This window comes from Ostrinia furnacalis, unplaced genomic scaffold (assembly GCF_004193835.3).
Source record: "Ostrinia furnacalis isolate ACB-3 unplaced genomic scaffold, ASM419383v2 OfSCF5082, whole genome shotgun sequence".
In the NCBI taxonomy this organism is placed as follows: domain Eukaryota; kingdom Metazoa; phylum Arthropoda; class Insecta; order Lepidoptera; family Crambidae; genus Ostrinia; species Ostrinia furnacalis.
The window spans coordinates 705,798-733,223 of NW_021135321.1; the positions used below are offsets into that span (position 1 = coordinate 705,798).

Below are 27,426 nucleotides of genomic sequence, written 5' to 3' on the forward strand. Positions count from 1 at the left end.
CATCTTGTGAGACGGAGTATCCGTACAGAAGTGATGAATTATTAAAATCACTCCGGATACAATTGAGTTTTCGAATCCAATCCCTTAAGTAAAGCTGATTATTGGAATTCCCTGAAGACCGCGCTGCTCTCGAAAAATTCTGTAAAGTGCCAATCTCTCTCCGCACGGCCATCGCTGAAATTATTGGTTCGGAACACGCAGGACCATTCATTTATTATACATGGGTCTAGGGCGGAGAAGCCGCCCAGCGCTGGGCCGCAGCGCTCGCGCCTCCGTCAGAACGAACGACTCAGAAGAAACAATCGGGATCTTGATCAGCCAACATTGCGGCTACTAAGAATGGAGAAAAAGTTATACTTACTTAGTATTAGGTATATTTCGTTGAATTAGATGCAATTGAGTGCGTCGATTCGTTCAGAGAGACGCTGTAAAAGGTTCCGCAGTTCCGATAGCTTCGACTCCGCTCGCTCGGCGCCCAACTGCACTGGCAATCCAAGTCATTCATTCCAACTTCTGAAGTTTTACTGGATTATTACCTTCTTGACATTTATGGCGGGCTCAGAGAAATCTATTTGGAAATTAAGTAACCAGGCTACGACAGCGGTTTTGTTGATGAGACGGGAATTCCGGGCCATAAACCTATTTTTTGGAATAAATTTATTGCGGAAAAGGGTTGGAATAAAGAATGAATTGAATGACAAAGTTTGGAAGTCCATTCCTTGGTTACTAAGCCGGAGGTTTTTAATGCCCGTAATAAAAAGGGACGAGTAATCAAGTAGCTTTGTTAGTAAGATTACGGACATACTAATGTTTTTACCAAATAAGTACTAGGTATAGTAAAACTGGATGAATCACAAAAGCTTTGGAAAAGTACGAATGGATGAACAGTGACGTCATTTAGCGATCGGCAACCTTTTTGATTCATTGCCCTTTCATAAAGAAAAATAATTTGCACATAGTTTATTGGTAAAAGCTTATTGTCGAAATATGGTTTTCTATCTGTACACTTTTATCACTGTTGTACTAATGGCTAACGAATTTATTGAGCCTCCAAGTGATTTGCCTTAGCCAAATTGTTACAAACTGATACGAGCCGACCCAATCAATAATTATAATGAAATCCATGGATCCTAAATAGGCAAAAAATAACTGACCCAGTTACGATATAGTTGTAGACCTAGGCAGATATTTAACAAAGTAATATGCCAAACAAAAAACACTATTGGGTTTTTACTACTTAGTCTAAAAGTGATAAGTGTGCGGAAAATTAAAATGTTCCCTCTATTAACTACACGATGTAAGTAGGAGTTTAATAAAGAAAACATGCATTTAATCAACGACTGTTCGTTAAAGCCAAATTTCCACGTATCATGTATACGAAATAAACACATATTATTCTTATTTAAACAGAGGGCACCGGCGAAACGAATTCCGCATCANTTAAATCTACTGTACATTGTTCTCGGAGCCATCTACTTAGTAAATTAAAATCTAACTAGAGTGATTTAAAGTCAGCTCCTGACAATATTAATCTTAAAGCGGGCAATCACTACAAGTGGGCAATCACTCTCTGGTTTACCCTACCATTCACTTGATTTATGTATTCCGACCACCTTTAGTGTAGCTGAAGGCCAAGATTTGATTAGTTACGTCGGTCGGTCTGGAATTTTGCTCAGCGGACCGCTTCGACTCGACCGCAAACTTACCTGCACGAGAAAAAAGTACCTACAAGAATAAAGCTTCTCGGGGGTGGTTGGTACGTTCTCACAAATAAATGTTTTCTTTTTATTTGTCTAAGTACGCTTCGTAATGTGGTTTGCTGGAACGAGCAGACTGGAGGCGAGGCCAATCGATGACTCTGCCCTTGTTGGATGACTTTTTAATTAATTGTGGATCTGAAATTAGCCGCTTTAAAGTTTGTGGACTTTGTATAAGATAAACTTTTTCCTGTTTTAAAGATTTTCCGTTGACTTCGAATTCATTAATACTTTCCGCATGGATTTGCAGACGTACAACTTCGAGTTGGGCTCTATGAAACAAGTATTTCCTTACTCATTTCCATTTCAACTCTGGGTTACCATACTTATTCGTGGAAAGAAAATTATTTCTATTTTCATAATATTTACGTTTCATGATTTATTTCTGGCCCTTGCAAACGAGTCTGTGGATGTGAGTACATACTTAGGTAACTACCTACCCAGTTAATTATATTGTAATCTGTTTTCAATTAAAATGGTCACTATTAAAATTACGTGGAATATCCTCGAATTACGCTGTGGTTTTTGAGTGCAGATTCATCATTCAGTGTCGTTTCATAATCTGTCAAGCGACGAGCCGAATCAGATAATGGGCAAAATACACCATAATTATTCTGCTTCTTTAGACGAGATGAAAACGCTTCCCCGCTGTTATCTTTATAGGTGACCTTTTATATTCGGGCGGCGACCTTTGTTATTTACGAGTGTATTACGTCACTTTTCCTTATCTTAAATCATAATTTTCCTAATTACAATTAAAACTGTGTTTTTTTGTATAAAAGCATTTAATTAAGTCAATATTTAACAAAGAAAATTCGATGGAAAGTTTCAGAGATCCTAAAAAGAAACTTGTTCATTTTGTGTTTTGTCTTAAACCATTCGGAATTTCGGATTTTAACAATATACAGAAGTTGTAGGTAGGTATAGGTACCTAGTCTTTATTACTAAACGACGTCACTGCACTTCCGTGAACGTCAGTTGCAGGTTCACTTGGGGTAACTGATAAAATACGGTTTTTGAGTTAAATATACAGTTTTTCTTAGTTTTTCTTGCTCTTTCGAAAGGAATACGTAAAAAATTCTAGCTTTAAAAAAATACAATTACATGGAAATTTTCAGGTGTAAACTTTTCAGATTTCCTTCACAATATTGGTGTAACTGATATTGTAATAATTTTACCAGGTTGAATTGGTGTACCTGTAATAATGTAAAATATTTGCTACAAAACTTTGCAATTACACTGAATATTATTCTTATTATTCATTACACATAATTTTATGAATAATAAGTAAGTCTGCTATTTATTAATTTGACCCAATAGAAAGACCACAAAATAATATTTACAACTTTATATATTTTGTTATTATTATTGTTTAAACACATTTACTACAAGTAGAGGTCTTCACGTACATACTTCACCTGGATGTATGCACAAATATATAAAAGCTAAAGATTTGCCCTGGGAAAACTTGAAACGTTACAAAGCTCACAATACATTTTCCACGGGATCAGTAGAAACTAAATAATACTACGCAGACGGAACAAAATACCCCACATCCTTAGGGAAAGCTCTGAGACTGTAATGCAATAATATTTACCAATTTGTTATTATTTTTAGAGTGCACATAGAATATTCAATGTATTTCCGTCCTCGGAACAGTACCCATGAAAAGACAAAATGTAATTTCTTTTGTTAGTCGAAGGAAAGATTTAGGCAGATTTTCGCGAGAGGGATTACGAAACTACGATTGCGATCCAGATCCTCGCTTACAATGAAAGCTTTAAGCCCAAAGTCTAGTGATTTATAGATAGCCTCGGCGGTTCCAATGACATTATGAACTTTTCTATAGAATGGCCATCTAGTTTCACAATTTAAGACCTGCAGGCTTATTTCGAGTTCACAATACCTATCTATTGTAGTCTGACTAGATTTAAACTTTCGAGGAGCAACAAGCCTTTCAATAATGTTTTGTAATTGATACCTACTATACAAATAATTAAACAGAAACAGGCTGAATCGGTCATTTAATCATTATGTCATTTGATCGCCACTACAAGAACACGATTACCTTATGATTATGTTGGTAGCAAATTGTACCTTTTTGGCTAAATATTAAAAGCTATTTTCCTTAACAGGTGTGCTTGGCCTCCGGGACATCCAGCTAAGCGTGCCAGACGCGGTCGGGATCGGCGCGAGCGCCACCCTCGGCTGCCGCTGGTCGCTGGACACGGGCGAGGCGCTGTACACCGTCAAGTGGTACCACGGCGCGCAGGAGTTCTTCAGATTCGTGCCAAAAGAGCTGCCCAACACTAGGGTCTTCTCGCAGACTGGAATTAGCGTGGACGTAAGTATTTGGATTGGAGTGGAAAACCTTGGAGGAGGCCTTTGTCCAGCAGTGGACGTCATTTGGCTGAAACGAACGAACGAACGAAGTTTTTGGAACCAAATACGTGATTTTTGCTAAGTCTGAAAGGGCGCTTAAATTGTCCATTGATAATAACCTGTCCCTATTATGTTCGATTCGCAGTAATTTTGTGTTATTAGACAACGTGCTACTTCCAAGAATAGTGTATGAATATCATAGTGTGAAACTGATATTGGATCATTTTGCTTTGACTTCAGTATTATGCCAGGTGTGCATATATTCGCTAAATTCAGTTCTGTTATTGGTAACGACTGTGAATGTCACTGGGATATTAGAGATATTTAAAATGATTTGGGTTATTCAAAGATCAATGATAACTTTAAGTAAAAAACTTCCCTTGAAAACTGTCAAGGTAAATCAAAAGTCAATATTCGTGATAACAATCTTAAATGAATTACTGTAAGATAATGCTATTAAATGCAAGTCGTTATTTCCTTTAGATTCGATATCCTTTTGATGATAAAGTGAGAATAGAGCGCTAGTCACGGTAGTTGACTGCAATCAATGGCGCACATTTTTTGTTAGAGAATCAGCTTTAAAAATTGATTAGCTATTTATATTCAGTAGGTATATCTCAAGATGATTTACGCCCGTATTCACAAATATTACTATGAGCTCTCATAATGCGCGTGGACGCACGAACCAATCACAGAGCTCTATTCAACGCTGTGCGTTCAATTTGATGCATCACTCGTGCAACACTTAATCAAGCATCGTTTGCGAATACGGGTGTTATTCACAAAGGTCCACAGCCCAAGGTTTAAAAAAAATAAGTTTATACTTTGATTCCCAACGGGTCCACGAGTTTCACGAAATTAAAAATAAAAAATCATTTTCTTAGTATAATAATTTTTAAAATCTCATGGACCCGGCGGGAATAATTTTATTTGATAATGGATAAAGCTAATCTATTCCTAAACAATGTGTTACATAAAATACACAACAATTGTTATTGGAAGAGGGAATGTTTACCTAATAACACTGAACTAATAATTCCATAATGTGCTACTCCCCTGGGATTCCATCAGATTTCACAGCAAAACCGAAAATGTTGTCTGTATGCTAATGTAACTATCAAAATTGGGTAAGCAATAACAATGTAATGACAAACAAATGATTAAACAAATATTCAAATGGAATTTATCGGTAATTCTTGTTGTTATGACACACAACATTGTGAATGTGCGAATTGCATTGTAAACTCTTCAACAAAAGTTGTACCTACGATATTAAGTACGCAACATTCATTCAAATTAAATATTTCACAATCAGGTTGATTTCTTTAGGTACTTTAATATGTCAAGCGTAAAAACGAAATGTAATTTGATGTAAATCCAAAATGTTACCGTAATTGCTAATTAATTTCATTAGCACTCGCAATATCATTTGTATGCTACAGACAACTCGTAAACGAGGCTGGATAACTTCGCAAAATGGCTTTCATGTTTGTGCAGGCTGTATTTTAGGTAACAAAAACGTTAGCAATCAAAATCTAGGCATGAAAAGACTGATAAAACCTTTAAGATGCAATCAATCAATAACACATTATTTTATTTACGTATAGTAGTGTAGATGTACTTATACATGTATTTGACTCCATTAAATCGGTAAAGTTAGTCTATTCAAAATCAGGTAAATGAAATCAGACGAAATCTGAAACTTACCTCATCGATTATATCGAAAGGATTTATTATTAAAGTACTTTGGAGTAATTTCCATCGATTTGAAAGATCGCGAATAATCTTAAGTGTTCTACGACCGAGAGTTGGTGATTAACGACAGGCTTGCCACTCGATAAGAGTAATGACTGCTGAATGATAAATAGTTCAATGATAGATCACCTTCCCAGGCTCACAATTTTAATAGAGCAATCCATCAACACTACAAATATTCCTGTATACTGTTTTCATATCTCGAAACACCTGCTTTGAAATTACTTTCAGCGCTTTAATGTTTCCTTTTGTCCTCGTCCAACAACTTTGAGAATTTAAAAGACAGATTGGTATCGCCTTTATTACAGCTAAAAGGGAAACTAAATTACAAAGTACGAATTAACTTAGCTTATCTGCAAAGTCGTTTCGTTTTCAACAACGAGAGTGGCCATTGAAAGTATGCGAGTAAACTCTCACCTCCGTCATTAACTTAGACGTAAACGCTGGAGTGGAAAGAAACAATATTTCTCACGCAAATGGCCCGCTTAAGCGCGACCATAAACAACATCATAACTGTGATTATATATGGGTCAATGGCTCTGCGACATCTTGCTAGTTCGTTAAACTGCCTTCGTGGAGAGCGCAGCAAAAAATCACTTAAGAACCTCGTCGGGCGGGCACGTTAAACCTTTAGCTGCTGGCACGTCGCCACCGCGGAGCTATAACATTGTGCCAAAATAATACATTAAAAACCCTTTCAGAGAATAACGAACACTCAAACTTTACATCGGGATAAGTCAAACCACCCTCGGATCCGTTCGCAGCGAGTCCTTGAAAATCGGGTCAGGCGTCTTGAAACGGGCGCCATGATTTAGTTCGGAGGTTTCTCAAAGTGGACCGACTTTCCGTAAGATGGATCGAAGCTTTTAGCTCAATTTGAGTCGCTAGCAGCTGCGTACGGTAAAGTGCACACGTCTCCTTGTAATGGGATTATGCGGCTTACGTATAAATTACGCATGAGCAGCGACTACCACCTGTAATCAATGATAAATTGGCTTGGAGAAAATATTTGCGAGTGTTTTTAAGCCGCTCCGGCACCGATATGGTACCGTAACGACCTAAACCGTAAACTCGGTAATAAGTAATAATAAGTGTTTTATCCACCATCGCACCCAATTTACTGCAGCTTCTAGATGTTGAATAAATCCTTAAATAGGTAATATTACATAAACTACACTACAAACATAAAACTCTGGGTATAAATACTAGATAATTTTCCCCCGACGATATTCGAACCCATGACGGCAACTCACGTCATAATCTGATAAGAGTTCCACTAGGCCAGGTGGTCATCTATAGCATTGAATTTCACCAAAGTAAAATTGGAAAGATAAGAACAGGAAAGAACGAACGAACAAAGGCTTTACCGAACATAAAAATGATTTTCCTAATATCTGGTTGCAGAGTAGTGACTTTCAAAAATGGCTTTGTCAATAATATAATAGAGAACGAATTCCAATGGCTTTTATATATTAAAAGAATAGTATAGCTTACATAATAAAAATCCAAAATACCTTGGGGTACCAGGAATTTAGTTCCCTAAATTCACCAAGGCATTTTTCGTTGTGCATAGCAAGTAAAACTATGGAAACTTATTGTAGTTGGATTAAGTGCGCCTTTATAATAACAATCTATCTGCGTTTACTATACTGGCATTAAATGCGGTTTCGTATGCGTTAACTTCGATACTGATATACAATATTTTATTATAAAATTGCAATAATAAATAATGTGTATTCTTCGCAGGTATCGCGTTCGGGCGCGCAGCAGGTAGTGCTACGAGGCGCCACGAGGGGGCTCAGCGGCCGCTACCGCTGTGAAGTCTCCGCCGACGCGCCGTTCTTCCACACGGTGTACAAGAGCGCTTACATGCGAGTTGTTGGTAAGTGTAGTGAATATCAATTATTCCAGAGAGATTTTTTAAAGATGAGCTCACTTCATCATCAGAACTTTCCTCATTGTGGATAAAAAAATTTTTTTCGGCCTTAACTGTACCTTCTTAAGCTGTTCAACAAATAAGTTAATCTTTAAGTCATCTAATATAATGCTAAAACATTTTTCACATATGCTTTCGAATTATGGTACCTTTAGTCAAGTCTGGTAATATCATCATCACCGTAAGACGCGAAGATGGATTTTTATTGCATAAGATAGTGCTACGATGCTACGAATGTCGTAGCGTGGATTTAATTTCAACAATTTTAGTAGATTAAATTGTTGATATTAAATCCACTCTCCTTATTGGATCGGATCAGTGAAACTGACTGAGCTTATTGCGCAAAATAATAGGTAAATTTAATTGGCTGGTTTTACAAGCTGGACATTTAGTGGTCACTACGTTACGTGACAGGACATCAAGTATCGACGCGAGGTTTTGGTTAATACAGTGTAAGTCACGTTAAAGTGTACATATGAAAATAGATGAAACTAGACCAATTTTTATCGACAAAAAAGAGGTCAAAAAATTTTTGAGTTTTTTTTTTAATTTTTTATAGATTTTTTTTTCTTCAAATTACTTATTGTAAAGAAAACGTAATAACTTTTAAACTAAGCGGTATATCCTGATAAAATAAAAACAATAATAATGCTAAATAACAGGCGATACTAAAAAAATACTTAGAATACACAAAAAAATCCAACAAATATGAAAAAATGATACTTTTTGAAAAAAAACTGCTTAAAAATTCGTGTTTTTTTGGTTATTTTATAAATTTCTCAAAAAAATGCCCCTATAACCGGTGGTTTTTATTACTTTGTATTATTTTCCATCGTATTATCTTTGTAAAACNTGGGGTACCAGGAATTTAGTTCCCTAAATTTACCAAGGCATTTTTCGTTGTGTATATACCTAGCAAGTTTAAAACTATGGAAACTTATTGTAGTTGGATTAAGTGCGCCTTTATAATAACAATCTATCTGCGTTTACTATACTGGCATTAAATGCGGTTTCTTATGCGTTAACTTCGAGACTGATATACAATACTTTATTATAAAATTGCAATAATAAATAATGTGTATTCTTCGCAGGTATCGCGTTCGGGCGCGCAGCAGGTAGTGCTACGAGGCGCCACGAGGGGGCTCAGCGGCCGCTACCGCTGCGAAGTCTCCGCCGACGCGCCGTTCTTCCACACGGTGTACAAGAGCGCTTACATGCGAGTTGTTGGTAAGTGTAATGCTTATGCTATATAAATTCTTCCAGACAGATTTAAAAAAAATCTCACCACGCTTGATATTGCTAGCTTAACTACTAGATGACTGTTTTACCATAGAGGCGGTTAAATGTTTGGTAGGTACATTTGTAATGAAATAAGGGGAAGATGAGTAAAATTATGTCAGACGATAACAATCAGACTACTCGTACTCACTTTTGTTCCTTTGCTCCTATTACAACTGTATAAGACCCAAAAGTGTTTAGTGTCGTGTGTTCATATTATTATACGGTTATATTAATTAAGCACGACTTAAGCAATGCTAAACTTTTTTTGCTAACACGTCTTTAACGTTATTATGGTACTGGTTTTAGTCCGGTTTTATCATCACTGAAAGACGCAGGATGAATTTTCATTGCATAAGATAAGTAGTGCTACGGTGCTACGATGCTACGAATTTCGTAGCTTGGATTTAGTTACAACAATTTAGGGCTGATTTTCCAATCGTCGAATAACTTTTAACTGAAGAATAAGTTTGGCACATTGACAGTTTCAGTATGACAAATATATCAAAATGACAAGTTTATTCTTCAGTTAAAAGCTATCTGAAACCCCGATTGAGGGTAAATCGGCCCTTAATCTACCATTGTTGATATTAAATCTACTCTCCTTATCGGATCGGATCAGTGACACTGACTGAGCGTATTGCGCAAAACAATAGGTAAAATTTAATTGGCTGGTTTTACAAGCCGGACATTTAGTGGTCACTACGTTACCTGACAGGACATCAAGTATCGACGCGAGGTTTTGGTTAATATATCAGAGGATTTCCCTTAGTGCGGTTAAAAAAACATAGCCAGTGGATTGTAGTTCCTAGAAGTCCAATTACAGCTCTAATATGGACTCTCTACTCTCTATAAAAACATTTACGCCCGTTTTCACAAACATTACTATGAGGTCTCAAAGTCCGCGTGGACGCACAGGGTGACACACGAACACTCACAGAGCTCTATTCAACGCTGTGCGTTCGATTTGCTGCTTCACATAAGCAAGCATCGTTTGTGAATACGGGCGTTACCCCACGTTTATGTGGAAAAAAAGCAATATCTCTCGTCTCACACTGTCCATCGTCCATTTTCCGTCCAGAAGAACATTAATATAGCGCACCTGTTGTCAATATTACCAGAGGCGTTCTCGCAATAAACAAAGCATTACGTGATAGCACCAAACCTTTCATAAGTACTTTAAGGCTGAGTTGCACCATCTAACTATAATGGTAACTATGACGATAAACGGTGTTTTTTGTATGGAGTTTGACAGATTTTTGATGTTTTTCAAGATTGTGCATTCAGCCTAAGGGTTGCCAAGGTGGTTCACTAATTATGAAAGTAAGTAGATCAACACACTCAATTCTGACGCAATAAATAAGAGCGGTTTACGTTGGTTTTTATTTTCCTTTTTCCTGTATAAACAATAATGTACTTGTAGGTGTGGGATTGTTTAATATTAGGTTTTCTGTCGGTAATTTATAAGAACCAAACCCTTTATTATGATAAGGTAACCTTTTATAAATTTCATAGTTTCTGTATAATGTTTGTTAGCTGCTGAAACACGTTAAAGTTGTGTAAACTGTACACAATCTAATTAGTTGTCTTAACATTATCCACTTATCTACCTAGATAGTTTATAACTTTTATTACCAAAGCTAGACATGTAACAGTTTTGGCTTCCATAATCAAAATACCTAGTAAGACATTATATTTTTTGTTTAAAAACGTTTACTTATAATCTACTATAAAATTAAAACAATGCATAACCCACATAATATGCCCAGAGGTACGAAACCGATCCAATGTTAAATGTTCTCTGCGATGCCTATATAAAAGCTGTAAATATGCCAAATGACATAAAAATGAGACCTAAATAGTTCTGGATATTATGGGATAAGCAAGAAGAGCTAAAAACATTGTAAATGTTGCTTGTGTCAACTGTGATACAAGTACGAGTACCTACATTATACAAAACATTTATTAATAATGACTTTTCATTGTAGTCTATAATAAATAAATAAAAAACAGGCAAACTCATCGATAAAGCTCCATTAAGGCGTAATAGCCGGGGCCTCTTGTCGCGCTTGCTCGAGATTTTTGCTGTGCCCTTATTGGGAACAAGTGCCTTTTAATAGGCGAGCCAGTCGCTCATAATTCTGTTTTTAATATTTTATTCTTTACAGGACCCGGAAAAAGAATAAAAAGTAAAACATCGAACGTAAATTTATTTACAAAGTCAATGCGAAATATTGAGTCAAAAGAATATTTTCATTTTCATATTCAAGCTTTTATTTCAATTGCAATGTTTCTTCCTATTTAAGTTTGATTCAGATCTTTTAAACTGGATTAAACCCACTTTCTGACAACTGAAAAAAAAATCATCATAGCAAAGTTTTTCTTTTACATTAAAGTAACTTGCATTAAATTCACCGACGTCTTTTGTTTTTCATATATAACAGTTCATTAGTTAATTTTCTGTATTAACACGAATCAATGACACGGAAATCAAGGACAGTGAAAGAGTTGAAAATATCGATAAATTCGTTTATGTTAGAAGTAGTAAGAAGTTGTGAGTTCGTAAGTTCGTGACAGATCACTTACTTGACGAAAACAAAGTTATTATGTAGCCATGCATATAAATAGGTTATTCCGCGCTGTCTTCGCATTCGTTTCTCCGCGAATATCCGTAAATTTGCGTCATTCTGACTAAAGAATTGGAATCCCTTTGTTTATTATTCAGTGTTCTAGTTGGGATGCAACTGCCTACATACATGCGATATAAAAGAGTTAATGAATTTGAAATGCCAGAAGCCCGTGGTCATTTTATTAACTTTTAAAACCTCTATCAATGAAAATAACTTCATTATGATGTTCATTATTTATCAGTAGTAGAATTTATAAATTAGAGAATGGTCCTAATACCTTCAGACCGTGTAATTATTGTAGGTACAAAGGTAATTCTAAATCTCATCAAATTCCATGAATTGATGAGATTTAGAATGAATCATGGACCATGATTTCTCTTTGATTAATGAATAATAGCTTCAAACAGCATTTATAAATAGAGCGCGTGTTACTCATTGGACATGATCTAATCTATAGACAGAATAGATTAAATGAGCATTGTATGGTAAATTCAGGACGGTGGTTTGTGGTTGCACAATGTACCAACTAATGCTACTATTATTGACGCACCTTCAATAGGAATCGTACAATACGCGTCATTAGAGTCCGATATGACAATGTAGTTTATTTCGGTAGGCCTTTAGTGTCAATTTTTATACCCGTAGTCAGGGTTGGCGAACCAATGGCACGCCACCAATCACAAATTCAGTAATTCAATAGTAAATAATGTGTTTTGATTATGAGCTATCGTATTTGCCGTCATCAGTTAGTGCCACTGTAGAGTAAGGTCGTGTCACTCACCAGTGGTGCTCACTCACGCACTTGATAGCATTAGGTGTTAATTTAATGGCACGTGTCTATGATTACTTCAAACATTTTTTTAGAATAGTGGCACGTTGATACTTGAAGGTTCGCCATCCCTGTCGTAGGTTCTATTCCCACCTCTCCTTCCCACCGCTGCAACTCCTGTGTAGCCAGGATCTACAGCTTGACCGCCAATAAAAACCCAACCAGTGAAGGTCAAGTTTGTCCCGGGTGAAAGTTAAACTGTCACTGGATCAGCAACGATATTAATCAGAAAAACATAGGAGGAGTTCGAAGTAAAGGTTCGACTTCCCTTTGCAAAGCAGATGACAGGTGACAAACAAAGGCTTAGAAACCTTGCAGAAAAGATATGCACCACGGACAATAACCATCAATTACCTGTATCCGTAGTTTTATTTAAATGAGATTATTGCAATTTCTAGCAGAAAAAAGTTACCCTTTACCTACATCCTTAGTCAATTTAAATTTTCAGATGCATTATGAAGTTCTTTACAAAAACAATATTCATTCACTTTTTAGTTTAAACCAAAAACTTCTTTAGCGGTGTAAAAATTGACTACTATTGTATCTCGTTTACAGGCACTTGATGAGTTAAAGCGTGTTTATAAAACACCTTCATTTATTATCTGTCACATGTGTTATTGGGCACAAGAGAGCCTTCTGAATCTTTTTGCCACATCCATGTGTCGAACCGAGGAAAGTATCGAGGCGAAATTGAATTTGCATTATAATCGATAAGATGCCGGAGCCGATGAATCTGTGCAGCTGGATGTTCAATGTTTACGGCCATTCTCAGATGAGCTAGTTTTTGGGTGTCCGGGCTGTTAAATCGTTAAAAATGACAAATTAGAGACATGCAAGTATTTTTATATGTTACTTAAAAACCCCATCCAGTTGTGCATTAAATCATAGGCCTCTATTTTAAGTATTTGTGGCTTAATTAATTTCATGAACCTCTATTCTCTAATTACCGTTACGCGTCCGCACACCGACTTAATGTTAAAACTTGGCTGTAATTTTTATGTCGTATAGATTTGGTTTACTCCATTCAACATTTTAAAGAGTACAAAAGATTGTCTTACGCATAGCAAAATATCTATTCAATAGAACCATTCTGTAAATAATTAGAATTAAAAAACTGCTTGTCCGAGCGAAAGTCCTAATTCCCGTGACGTTTTCTGTTTTTGGGCACACAAGCCTAAATAATAATATTTGACACATCATTTACGCGCGCGGCGCGAGCCCTTAGTTAGTTCTAAGACCTGTTAGCAAGTAGACGTCTATTGCGTTGGCGTACCGTCGATGAATTGCGTAAGAGTATAATTACCATATCTTTGGTTTTCAATTTTTCTATTTACCATGTCCTTATTTTTATACTCGATTTTTGAAGGTAGATCCACGTTGTTAATTTAAATAGATTCAGTACTTTGGCCTTCATACGTTGTAGTAAGACAGTATTTGCATACGCTGAAGATTTTGGAAATTTTGAAGAAAAACTATCGTTTTATAATTTCCATGTACTAATTACCGTATATTTATAATCACCGTTGTATGAAATTATTACCTACAAATTGCACTTACGATTGAATAAGTATGATGATAAAATATGAAATATACCTAGACTTTCGCATAACAACTGTACTGACTTTTCTTCCAATCTGACAATCAAAATTTAAAAAAACTTTCGTTAGAGTAACCTCGAAATAGATTCGATTTCATGACGAATGTTCAGCTTCAGTTGCTATTTTAACCAGGGGTTAAAATATACTCTTAAATCCAACAACCATGCAGCAACTGCCCTGGTGACCCCACAAAAAGAAGTTACCTGGAGTGAAATCGGGGCTTTCTGATGGCCAGGAGATGTCACCCCTGCATGAAACATGTCTCGTACCAGATATTTATTTTTACTTTTAGTATAATTGATATTAACATCTTAAATCATTGATTAATTCTAATATAATACCATTAACATCTATCCATAATACCTTTGCCCTAAGAAGATGAGATTTTCCAACAGTGACACTTACCTGGCGTGATCACATTAAGAACAAAAGAGAACAAATCAACAGACAATGGGACTTTTCAAGGCAAGAGTGTATAGGCACTTTGTACCATCCTAAACTGCATCCTACCTGCTTTGTTATGCATAGAAAAAACTTCGTGATNTATGTACACTTTAACGTGACTCACACTGTATATCAGAGGATTTCCCTTAGTGCGGTTAAAAAAACATAGCCATGGATTGTAGTTCCTAGAAGTCCAATTACAGCTCTAATATTTACTTTCTAGTCTCTATAAAAACATTTACGCCCGTATTCACAAACATTACTATGAGGTCTCACAGTCCGCGTGGACGCACAGGATGACACACAAACACTCACAGAGCTCTATTCAACGCTGTGCGTTCGATTTGCTGCTTCACATAAGCAAGCATCGTTTGTGAATACGGGCGTTACCCCACGTTTATGTGGAAAAAAAGCAATATCTCTCGTCTCACACTGTCCATCGTCCATTTTCCGTCCAGAAGAACATTAATATAGCGCACCTGTTGTCAATATTACCAGAGGCGTTCTCGCAATAAACAAAGCATTACGTGATAGCACCAAACCTTTCATAAGTACTTTAAGGCTGAGTTGCACCATCTAACTATAATGGTAACTATGACGGTATACCGGTGTTTTTTGTATGGAGTTTGACAGATTTTTGATGTTTTTCAATGTTTAAAGTAAGATGGTGCATTCAACCTAAGGGTTGCCAAGGTGGTTCACTAATTATGAAAGTAAGTAGATCAACACCCTCAATTCTGACGCAATAAATAAGAGCGGATTACGTTGGTTTTTATTTTCCTTTTTCCTGTATAAACAATAATGTACTTGTAGGTGTGGAATTGTTTAATCTTACGTTTTCTGACAGTCATTTATATGAACCAAACCCTTTGTTATGATAAGACCTTTTATAAATTTCATAGTTGCTCTATAATGTTTGTTTGCTGCTGAAACATGGCTTAAAGTTGTGTAAACTGTACACAATATAATTAGTTGTCTTAACATTATCCACCTATCTAGAGAGCTTATAACTTTTAGTGCCAAAGCTAGACATGTAACAGTTTTGGTTTTCATAATCTAAATACCTAGTAAAATATTGCATTTTAATGTAAAAACGTGTACTTATAATTGTCTACTTTAAAATTAAAACTATGGATAACCCATATTATAGAGGTACGAAAACGGCCCAATGGTGCATGTTCTCTTGCGATGCCTATAAAAAAGGTGTAAATTAAACAAATGACATAAATATCTGAGACCTAAATAGTTCTGGATGTATGGGATAAGCAAGAAGAGCTAAAAACATTGTAAATGTTGCTTGTGTCAACTGTGATACAAGTACGAGTACCTACATTATACAAAACATTTATTAATAATGACTTTACATTGTAGTCTATAATAAATAAATAAAAAACAGGCAAACTCATCGATAAAGCTCCATTAAGGCGTAATAGCCGGGGCCTCTTGTCGCGCTTGCTCGAGATTTTTGCTGTGCCTTTATTGGGAACAAGTGCCTTTTAATAGGCGAGCCAGTCGCTCATAATTCTGTTTTTAAAATTTTATTCTTTACGGGACCCGGAAAAAGAATAAAAAGTAAAACATCGAACGTAAATTTATTTACAAAGTCAATGCGAAATATGGAGTCAAAAGAATATTTTCATTTTTATATTCAAGCTTTTATTTAAATTGCAATGTTTCTACATATTTAAGTTTCATTCAGACCTTTTAAACTGGATTAAACCCACACTCTGACAACTGAAAATAAAATCATCATAGCAAAGTTTTTCTTTTACATTAAAGTAAAATTAAATTCACCGACGTCTTTTGTTTTTCAGATAACAGTTCATTAGTTAATTTTCTGTAGTAACACGAATCAATGACACGGAAATCAAGGACAGTGAAAGAGTTGAAAATATCGATAAATTCGTTTATGTTAGAAGTAGTAAGAAGTTGTGAGTTCGTAAGTTCGTGACAGATCACTTGCCGAAAACAAAGTTATTATGTAGCCATGCATATAAATAGGTTATTCCGCGCTGTCCTCGCATTCGTTTCTCCGCGAACATCCGTAAATTTGCGTCATTCTGACTAAAGAATTGGAATCCCTTTGTTTATTATTCAGTGTTCAAGTTGGGATGCAACTGCCTATACATATAAGTACATGCGATACATAGTTAATATACACATTTGAAAGATACTGTAGGATAACTATAGCTAATTCAGGATTTCATATTTCATACAGAGCTAGAATTCAAAATTTTCCCATTGCCCTAATTCGTCTACTTAACAATATGCACACAAAGCAAAACTTCATCCTGTCATTTTATTGGGTAGTTAATCCACACTGTTCAAAATGGACAACTATACAATGCGCTAACACACTGCAAAATTATAAATAGAGTGCGTTTACTCATTGGACATGATCTAATCTATAGACAGAATAGATTAAATGAGCATTGTATGGTAAATTCAGGACGGTGGTTTGTGGTTGCACAATGTACCAACTAATGCTATTATTGACGCACCTTCAATGGGAATCGTACAATACGCGTCATTAGAGTCCGATATGACAATGTAGATTTATTACAGTAGGCCTTTAGTGACAATGTTTATACCCGTAGGTTCTATTCCCACCTCTCCTTCCCACCGCTGCAACTCCTGTGTAGCCAGGATCTACAGCTTGACCGCCAATAAAAACCCAACCAGTGAAGGTCAAGTTTGTCCCGGGTGAAAGTTAAACTGTCACTGGATCAGCAACGATATTAATCAGAAAAACATAGGAGGATTTCGAAGTAAAGGTTCGACTTCCCTTTGCAAAGCAGATGACAGGTGACAAACAAAGGTTTAGTAACCTTGCAGAAAAGACATGCACCACGGACAATAACCATCAATTACCTGTATCCGTACTTTTATTTAAATGAGATTATTGCAATTTCTAGCACTAAAAAGTTACCCTTTACCTACATCCTTAGTAAATTTAAATTTTCAGATGCATTATTAAGTTCTTTACAAAAACAATATTCATTCACTTTTTAGTTTAAACCAAAAACTTCTTTAGCGGTGTAAAAATTGACTACTATTGTATCTCGTTTACAGGCACTTGATGAGTTAAAGCGAGTTTATAAAACACCTTCATTTATTATCTGTCACATGTGTTATTGGGCACAAGAGAGCCTTCTGAATCTTTTTGCCACATCCATGTGTCGAACCGAGGAAAGTATCGAGGCGAAATTGAATTTGCATTATAATCGATAAGATGCCGGAGCCGATGAATCTGTGCAGCTGGATGTTCAATATTTAATCGGAGGAAAGTGTCGTGGGTAAATCGAGTTTGCATCTCGTTGCAGCAATGATAGTTTGCGTTATCGATTAGATGCTACTTAGAGCTGGCTTAGAGGAGTTAGCTGCCGCAGTGAACCTCAAGCTGTGGCTTGCGGCTGGTTAAACTATCGCAAACCTAATTAACTATGCGAAGTAAAAATCTTTGCATATTTGTGCCATTGTCTGAATCTTTTCCTCAGATGTTTGTGACTTTACTCATCTCATCATCATAATTTAAGCCTATGGTAGTCCCCTGACTGTCGTAAGGAAGGCTAAAATGCACGAACGGGTCCGATTTTTCCATCAAGCCGCTGTCATCTATCTATATGTATTCAAGCTCGCTGATCCATAGAGTGACGACCTGTACTAATAGATCAGTTTATTTAAAAATAGCTTTATCATTCACCAAAAGTTTAAAGAAAGTTTCTGGATTAGGCGCAGTGATTTAATTCAAGGTATACTTACTCCGCTTACTCGGGTATAATAACACTAAAGTATAAATCTACATCAATCCTTACCAATGACATTCTTGAGTTTTGAATCGAGTCTTGAACTTAGTTTGTGTACGAGTCTCGTTGGTGGTTGAATCGAGTTTTGAGTTCTATATTTTGTAAATACGAGTCTCAGTGATGGTGGTCGGCTCACCGCGCAAATCTCAACCGCGCGGTTTGCGGTGGGTCGTGCGATTGCATAACGTCCCAGCACTGACGCTGTTACGAATGAAGCGGAGACCAAAGAACTCTGCTTTTAAGATCCATGTTAGAATAATTATACCTTCAAAATAAATATCTTGCGAATACCTACTTTAACACCCGTATTCACAAACATTACTATGAGGTCTCACAGTGCGCGTGGATGCACAGGGTGACACACGAACCGATTACAGAGTTCTATTCAACACTGTGTGTTCGCTTGCTGCTTCACTTATGCAAGCATCGTTTGTGTATACGGACGGGCGTATATATCTCATCAAAAACTATGACCTTGGAGAAATAGAACATACTCGTAGGTAGACCAATAAACAATAGTCAATAGATCTCAAAAATTTTAATAAGGACTAGTTGTAGTTATAGTAACAACTTTCAGGTAAGCATCACGTAAAGTATTTCTTAATTCCTTAAGTAGGTTATTGCAAAAACAAAGGAGCTTTTAATTAATTAATGGTATATTAAAAAAAAATTGTTTTCTCAATGTTCGATGATCGGATAAAGAACCAAAACGTAAACAATTCTAAGAAATGAAAATTTCTGATGAAATGCTACCTACTCTATTTATATAAATAAGGAAAATGTTGTTAATATTTGGTGTTTCAGTATATTAATAAATCTTTTGTTTCAGTATAGTACTTAATGAATCTCTTTTGGCAAATGTGAACTTTAATTAGTAACTCTATGTGCGTTATAAAATGCTGTTTATTTCCCTAACAATAAAATAAACAATACTGAAATCTAATTCGTAATTCAAACATTTAACAGGTCGTCCGAAGGTGGCCCAGCAGTTACAAATAATAATAGGAACAATCCCCCAGCGCCCCCTACAGTCCTAAATCGTAAATCAGAACTATTGTTGTGCAATAAATGCGGAATCGAACACAAGGGATGTTTGATTAAGGTTTATCTTTGTTAATTTACGATTATTGTCGCGCCAGCCTCCAAGTGCGCCGTTGGCAGCCCGTGACGTCATAAACGCTAGGTGACGGGAAATGTAATTTGTATAGGTAGGTAAGTGCTCTGAATAATTAGGTTGTAGAGATCCCCGTTTGATGTATTTCTCGAGGTAGCGGTAAACAGGCAACCGTACCTACAGGTGCAAATAATGTAATAACGTCCGTCAGATAGCTACAAAACAGATTACGTGTAACGTGAACTAATTTTGTAGTTTGCATGAGATTAGGGGACCGGTTTCAGGAATGTGTCGGGTATCCTCGTACTTATAAAGTGTAATAAAAGGTGTACGTTGTTTGGATATTCAACAGCCAATGTAAATCTTTTGAATTAGATTTATTATTTGTATGCGATGGCTTTGAACCTTTATTCAAATTGCCGAAGTTAAAACCAAATAATAAACTTTCTGCATCGTACTTGCAAGGGTTCCGCGTTTGTTTACTTAGCCGCGCTGCTTGTATAAAATAACAATATAAGTTACAGGATCGTTGGTAAAGAAAGCATACTTAATTGTTTGTTTGAGAAAGGAGGGCGCCTTTGCCAAAATCTTGAATTAAATAAACACTAAAAATACACCCGCGACGGCCAAATTAAATGAGGTGCTGGAAAGCTCCCTGCGTTCCCATTAAGTAGAATTGGCAAAAAGCGACAGAACAGGAATGTAAACACTTAAAACTTTGCTCGGCGCCGAGTTCCGCCGCTTCGCAGTAATAGAGGGCGCTGCTAGCAAACAAAAGCACGCCGAGTTTTAGTTTGGGCGGCCATTTTGTCTGTTCGGCGTTTTAACCGCTTCCTACAAAATTGTGGGGCAAAATGGAAACGCGTATGAAAGATGAATATGCATCGCGCCGAGTCGCGCGCGCCGCCGCGCCACCCGTCGCGCTCTGAAACCTGCACACTCCGCTCGGTTATTTATTGCGATCAGTATTTTGCTTATTCCCTCGTGATTTGAACTGCGCTGACTTGTTCAGGTCGCTCATCGCTGCCATAACACAGACGATTAACTTTCCAACGCAAAGCTTAACTGCAGTGCTAGTGGATTGCTATTATTGAATCTACGCGCAATACTAATGGGACTTCCCCAGTTTAACTTGTGCTGGCTTCCTTTGATTGAATAATAAAGCGATTAAATTAAGCCAGTTACGTGCAAGTGGGATACTCAGGTCCTATATTCAATTATAAATGAACGTATTAATGAGTTCCTGAAGTTGAGTTTAGTTAGATTAGAAAGGATAATATTATCGTGTTACTGTATTGTTCAAATCGTGTTTTATATAAGGTACAGTTAGCGTCAAATAGTTTTTATAATCAAAAGTGGCCAAATAGTTTATNTACCTACTTAGTTTATAACTCAACCAAAGACGTGTAAAGTTGGGTGTCACGAACTTATTTGACGCTGACTGTATTTTTTATCAACTACCTACAATTTATCTATTTGCAATTTTTTCTAAGCTCGATTTAAAAAACATATATTTTTGTACACAGAACTGCCGGATACAATGCCGAAAGTGCAAGCGCAGAAAAGTTGGTATTCGGCGGGCGACATGTTGCGCGCCAACTGCACCTCGCCCCCCGCCGACCCCCCCGCCAACCTCACCTGGCTCCTCAACGGGCAGGAGGTAAGAAGGGATGTTATGGATATGAAGTTTCGGTTATGGATACGGTTACGGATATTAGATGGTAGGGCAAAAAAAGAATGAGACATGTATAGGCTCCTTAAGAGCATTTGACGATTTTTAAGTACTAATTTAATTAGTCTACTACACAAATAAAGATAATTTTGATTTGATTTGATTAGAATAATATTATACCGGTTTCTGATACGGTTACAGATATGTAATCATTTCGGATTATCCGAAAGTTTCGGATAATTTCGGTTACAGATACCTATTAGAATTTAAAAAATGTAAAATTCAAGTTACAAGATGCTGCGCGATCCATAATTATAGCCACTTTATGTACTATGACGGCACCTATAATAATAGTAAAACAGGCGGGGATATCAGATTATGCCAGGGAATGTCAGACAAGTATCAAATATTAAAAATCATTAAGCTTTATCCGAAACTATCAGAAACTTGAATCGGCTACGGAGATCGATAACATCCCTTAAGAACGGCCGTCACGTGTAAGGAATTTAAATCTTAAAGGCTTAAGTATTTAACAACAAGGAAAAATTATAACAAAAACATTTTCTTTTCACAAGCTTTCAATTCCAGTACCGATTTATTGTCTATTCAGAATCTACCTTCAAACTCGAAAACCCTAGTTTCAAAACTCTGATTGGTTGAATTCTTGAGTTTGAATCTAGGTTTGAGTATAGTTTCTGAATACAAACCATGATATTTAATATCAAAAATTCGTCGCGCGTCTGCTCGTACAATTACCCTATTCAGGAGGTCTTCGAAACATGTTCTATAATGTCTGTCTACGAAATTAAGATAACTAAGTTGTGGTAGACTTTCAAAACTTTTGTACTGATCTGATTTACCAAGAATATTGGATTTCTAGTAGCTAGAAAGTGGGTTGCGAACTTGTGAAATAGACAGTTGTTTATAAAACACTTGTCAATAAACGGATTACAGCTAAAAGTATATTTAATTAAAGTGAGCGAGCAAGCTTCATACCCTGAGGGCTTCGCACCAATTATAAATAATTAGCCAACCCCGGGACCTCATCCTGCATGAATTTAATATGGCAAAGCCTACTTGTGTTTTTAGTTTTGCATTCTTTTGTTCGAGAAACATTGAAGCGTTTATTAAGTAGAGATGTAATTGAATACGTGTTAACGTGATATTTAGAAATTGTACAACAATTACTTTAATTAAGAATGTATCTTATGACTTTGGAAATGTCATCGTTAAATGTGAGTTTATTAATCTCAAAAGATATTTGACGCCTGAAATAGATACTTAAAACTTTGCAGAACTTTATATTGCCACTAGACTCGAAAGCGCTGTATTAAATGTGCCGATCACGTCTTTTGTTTATTGAAATCCAATAACATTTGTGACAAGATGTTAACCCGTCAACCGTCCACAGGTGAAAGGACTCGACATCCCGGTGCAGGAGCTCCCGTACGCGCGGAAGCCTGTAACGGCGGACGCGTCACTCGAAGACGCGAATAGAATTATATTCAGTCCATGGGACGCAATCTCAGGGTTCGACGAGACGACCGACAACGTAATAGACATTCCCGGCAATATCGCCAGCATACTGCCCTCGGCCGACGTTTATACCGATCGGAAAAACAAGGAACCAACCCGCCTCACGCCCGCGCCCGGGCAAATAGCAAATAAATTGAACATTAGCACTGAAGAAGAGAAATCTAATAAATCATCCTCGTTCAGCCAGCTTGTTATGAGAGTCAAGTCCGTACATTTCCGTAAAGTAAGTAATAACGCTTTTTAGAATTTGTTTGTGTGTCGATCCGAAACGAAGCGGAATCGAAACCTGTATTTGACAGTGAATGAAATGAAATTCACGTCGATTTGCTCCGTTATTCGCGTTATTCACAGTAACTGTTTGATTGGCGTATAATTTTATGAGTTCACTTATTACATAAACCTTGTAAAAAGTTATTCAATTTTAGATGAATAGCTATTTTTCCTTGCAATAAGCATAAAATGATTTCAATGCTTACATGTTGTAAGTTTCCATTTTGGTTGATTTTTAATAAGTAAATTTTTATCTGAAAATCGCAATATTTTGATACTAGCTTTCCGCCGGCGGCTTCGCCCGCGTGGAATTTTGTCTGTCACAGAAAAACTTTATCGCGCGCGTCCCTGTTTCAAAAACCGGGATAAAAACTATCCTATGTTCTTTCCCGGGACTCAAACTATCTCTATGCCCAATTTCATCAAAATCGGTTGCGAGGTTTAAGCGGGAAAGCGTAACAGACAGACAGACAGACGGACAGAGTTACTTTCGCATTTATAATATTAGTTGGGATTGTCAATCAGAAAATACTTGTAATAATTAATAGCTTACTCTTTAGTTGCTAGTTAATCTATTGTTTAACACAGCTGATAACTCATCGAATTAATACGATTAGGTACTCGAGACACCTAGAGTACCTATATGTTTCTAAATACAGAGATAAATTCAAAGAGACGTGCGTGACGCGTTTATAATTCTGACTCTACCTACCTGTTTGATTTTAATAATACTTTTACGATGCAGTAGGCTTACCATGAGTTTACGTTAGGTGAGCTCGCTAGCGACTGCGTAAAAAAATGACATTAATTGTATGACATATTCTACAGCGCCCCTAGCGGCTACTTTTAAGAAACAAAATCTTCATAGAGATTTTTGACGTACTCGCTAGCGAGCATACCTAACGTAAACTCATGGTAGGTACACAGGTAGGTACATTTGAACGTGACTTATGTTGCGTGCTGTCTTACTATGCGATTTAGACCCTTCTTGTTTGACTTTAAAGATATTTTTGCAATGCAGGGACGCCTGAACGTGACGTGCGTGGCGCGCGTACTCTCCGTGTGGTCCGCCAGCGGAGTTCTCCTCTTGGATGAGGAGCGGCCGCAGATCGCTCCCGTTATGGGCTCCCGGGACTCTAACACAGGTAAGAGCTAATCATCATCATCATCATTTCAACCACAGGACGTCCACTGCTGAACATAGGCCTCCCCCAGTGACTTCCACATCGCACGGTTGGTAGCGTAGGACGTCCACATACAAGGTGGACCGACGACTTGATAAAGGTAGCAGGAAAGCGCTGGATGCAGGCCGCTACTAACCGTAAGGAGAGCTAATCGTGTGATTAAAAAAAATGTTTCATGTAAGTATATCCTTACAAAATAAAATAACAATTAAAATATCAACAGGACTCAAGCAAAAAATAATGGCATCATGGTATAGATTGACTTTATAGTTCGCCAATCTAGGAATGTAGAGCAATCTAGAACTGTAAGAGGCAATCATGTAATCGACTTTTCGTCTTTACTGCTTTACTTTACGAAAATTTATATTGAACTTCAGTTCAATTATCTCAATACAGTTGTCTCAACAATCTAATAGTATCTTTTTCATTTGATATATTGATGTAAATACATATTATTTTATATACTTACTTTTAATTGCGAAAAACTATTAGCAGGATTAAACTTCTAAGGCCCGATTCGACCAAACTTTTATCCGAAAATAACTCCTGGTATAACTGGCACATTGACAGTTTCAGAATGGGAAATATGTCAAAATGTCTAATAATTGACAATTTATTCTGAGATTAATATTTACTCTTTTTTGGTCGAATCTACCTGTAGCTTAGGTACGCGACGCGTGACGTACTCTTTGGGCTAAAAATAACACGTATGCGTGAACATAATCTTATATCACAATAAATACCTACATCACTGGCTCCATCGAATGTCTATTAATCTTGTGCATACCACGTGGAAGAAAAGGAACAAAGTATAATTTCCTGAAAACATTTTGTATTACTCCGTAAACTTTGCAAATTTTGTTAGCTCACATGTAAAAGGATTTCAGAGAATCAAATAAGAATAAGCGTTTTGACGTCAAAATAAGTTCCAAACGACACAAAATCGTATGCGCTGTGTATTCCAATGACCAAAATACGGAACATATTTATTCGTGTGTGTAACTAGGACGATTCCTGGAAATATAACACGGGCGAGATCACCGAGAACGATTTCCACGTGACACACTATCCTTCCGGATTGCAAGCGATATGGCAGAGCCTGAGGCTGCTAACACTTGCGGAAGTACAAGTTAATAACTTATATTGGCTAACGTTTGCAGGTGGTAGCAAGAAATACTTGGAAAATATCAAGGTTCGATGAAATAATAGGTACTAATAATTGCTTTGAAATTTAAGGAAAATTAATCAGGATATAAGTAGGGAATTCAACAAAATTAAATCACACCAATATAAAACTCAGCAAGTACAAACAACAGCACATTTGAATAGACGCATTTTTGTTGCAAAATCGTTCCTACTATATATAAAATGCTGGGTATATTAACGTACTACTACTATTGTTATTACTTGTTTTAAAAGCGGTAAATTTTCTGTTACAATAGAATCGTCAGCATGGATTGTGAGATAAAATATCTTTCGATAAGTGCGTAAACGATACAGAGAAAAAAGTGTCACTCAGAGACCCATGCAAATTCGCGTTAACGCGTCCATCAAAGCCGTCGCTTGCAACTCCGAATCAGCTCGTGACAGATAAAAACATTAACATGAATAATAAAATTTGATGTAGCATGATTCTCAGTGCTACGAGCTACGAAGCTACGTGCTAGGTATACAGGGTGACTTTGAAATCGTTGGCATCCTTTTAAAATAAGACTACTCATGATTTGTCTCATATTTGGGGAATGCACTATACAGGGTGTTAGGTAAATGGGTATATGAGCCGACACTAGCCCATGTTAACATGGGCATATAAATGGTATGGTGAAGTCAAAAATTTGATATCATCATTTTATTTTTTTAAATTTTCATACAAAATAAATTTTATAAAATCTGATTTGTATGAAAATTAAAATAATTAAAATGAAGATATCAATTTTCTGACTTCACCATACCATTTATATGACCATGTTAACATGGGCTAGTGTCGGCTCATATACCCATTTACCTAACACCCTGTATTTATCATGTGTAGAGGAGAGGAGATATTAAAAGGATGCTAACGATTTCAACGTCACCCTGTATGTCGTAGCAAGAAATTCGTAGTAATATTAACTCTCTCGTTGTCATACTTGTCTCAAGAAAACTGAACAAACGATTCGAACCTTTCATGAGTGGTTCTCAGTATTCAAACAAGATTGATTGATTTTAGCGCTATTTTTCTGTTTACTTTGTCCTTTTTACGCTTGAAGTATCAGTGTTATATCTGGGAAAGATTTAATCGATATTGTTTGTGTAAAGCGCGGGTGATTGTCCGGTCGAGTGGGCCCGTCACATCGCGGGCCGTTCTGGGTGACATGCTTAATGGCATTGACGTTCGTTTGTTTTGCAGGCCGCCGGTGGAGCCCGCCGCGGGTCGTCGCCTTGACTGTGCTCAACTGTTTACTGTACACAAATTGGTGAGTTTATTTTCTCAGTACATTTTTATTGAGGTTTATCAGTAGTAGGGTTGATTTGTTGAGTTTCTTTTGATGTCAAACTTGTAGATTCTGACTATGCACGAGTTAGTTGGAGTGCTCCTGACTATACTGTAAAGATTGAAAAAGATGGGTTTAGTAGTTTTTAGTGAAAATAACAAAACCAAATAATAACTGAAACTCAAACTGGTAACTTTGAATGACAATACAATTATACTATGGCAATATTTATCTATTTTAATTTACAGTAGGTAAAATGTGACCATTAAATGCGTTTCGAGCATTAATTGAACATAATTTGTTTGTAATATAATCAACTTGACACGATTTAATTTATTTGCATTATGAAACCAAATTCCATTACTAAATAAAAAAGAAGTAATCTGATTAAAATTTGTGTTTGTTACAGGTCAATCCGATGATCTGAAGACTAATCATCATTTTCTCATCTAAAATCAGTGTTTAGACTAAAGTTTTAGTGATTGGAATGATAAACAATGAAAATAAACGGATTTTATCAGCAACGTGAGTTGGATGTAGTGAATTTTATACTTGTAAATAGTTTTATATTAGAACTTCTAAGAGAAATAGTGATGTTTTGCTTGACGAACTTTTATGTGTACGTACTGTTACTTCAACATAAAACGTAAAATAAAGGAAATCCCTGTTTTTATATTTCTTTGTATATCATTTTTCTATTCCTATTATCCTACAGTGAGACGCACTTAGTATAAGTATTATAATCCAATTTCATAAAGTTT

At 36.5% G+C, this 27,426-nt stretch overlaps 1 protein-coding gene across 1 annotated transcript in view; it reads left to right on the forward strand.

Annotated features, from left to right (window-relative positions):
• The window catches only part of LOC114360567 (uncharacterized), a 50,886-nt gene extending 23,771 nt beyond the window's left edge, over positions 1 to 27,115 (forward strand). Inside the window, exons 3-9 of the mRNA XM_028315303.1 lie at positions 3,893 to 4,101; positions 7,641 to 7,776; positions 21,056 to 21,189; positions 22,613 to 22,960; positions 24,029 to 24,152; positions 26,581 to 26,647; positions 27,075 to 27,115. Coding sequence (XP_028171104.1) covers positions 3,893 to 4,101; positions 7,641 to 7,776; positions 21,056 to 21,189; positions 22,613 to 22,960; positions 24,029 to 24,152; positions 26,581 to 26,647; positions 27,075 to 27,087 — 1,031 coding nt within the window. The 3' untranslated portion in view covers positions 27,088 to 27,115. The remainder of the gene's footprint in view (positions 1 to 3,892; positions 4,102 to 7,640; positions 7,777 to 21,055; positions 21,190 to 22,612; positions 22,961 to 24,028; positions 24,153 to 26,580; positions 26,648 to 27,074) is intronic.
• Positions 27,116 to 27,426: the final 311 nt, after the last annotated feature.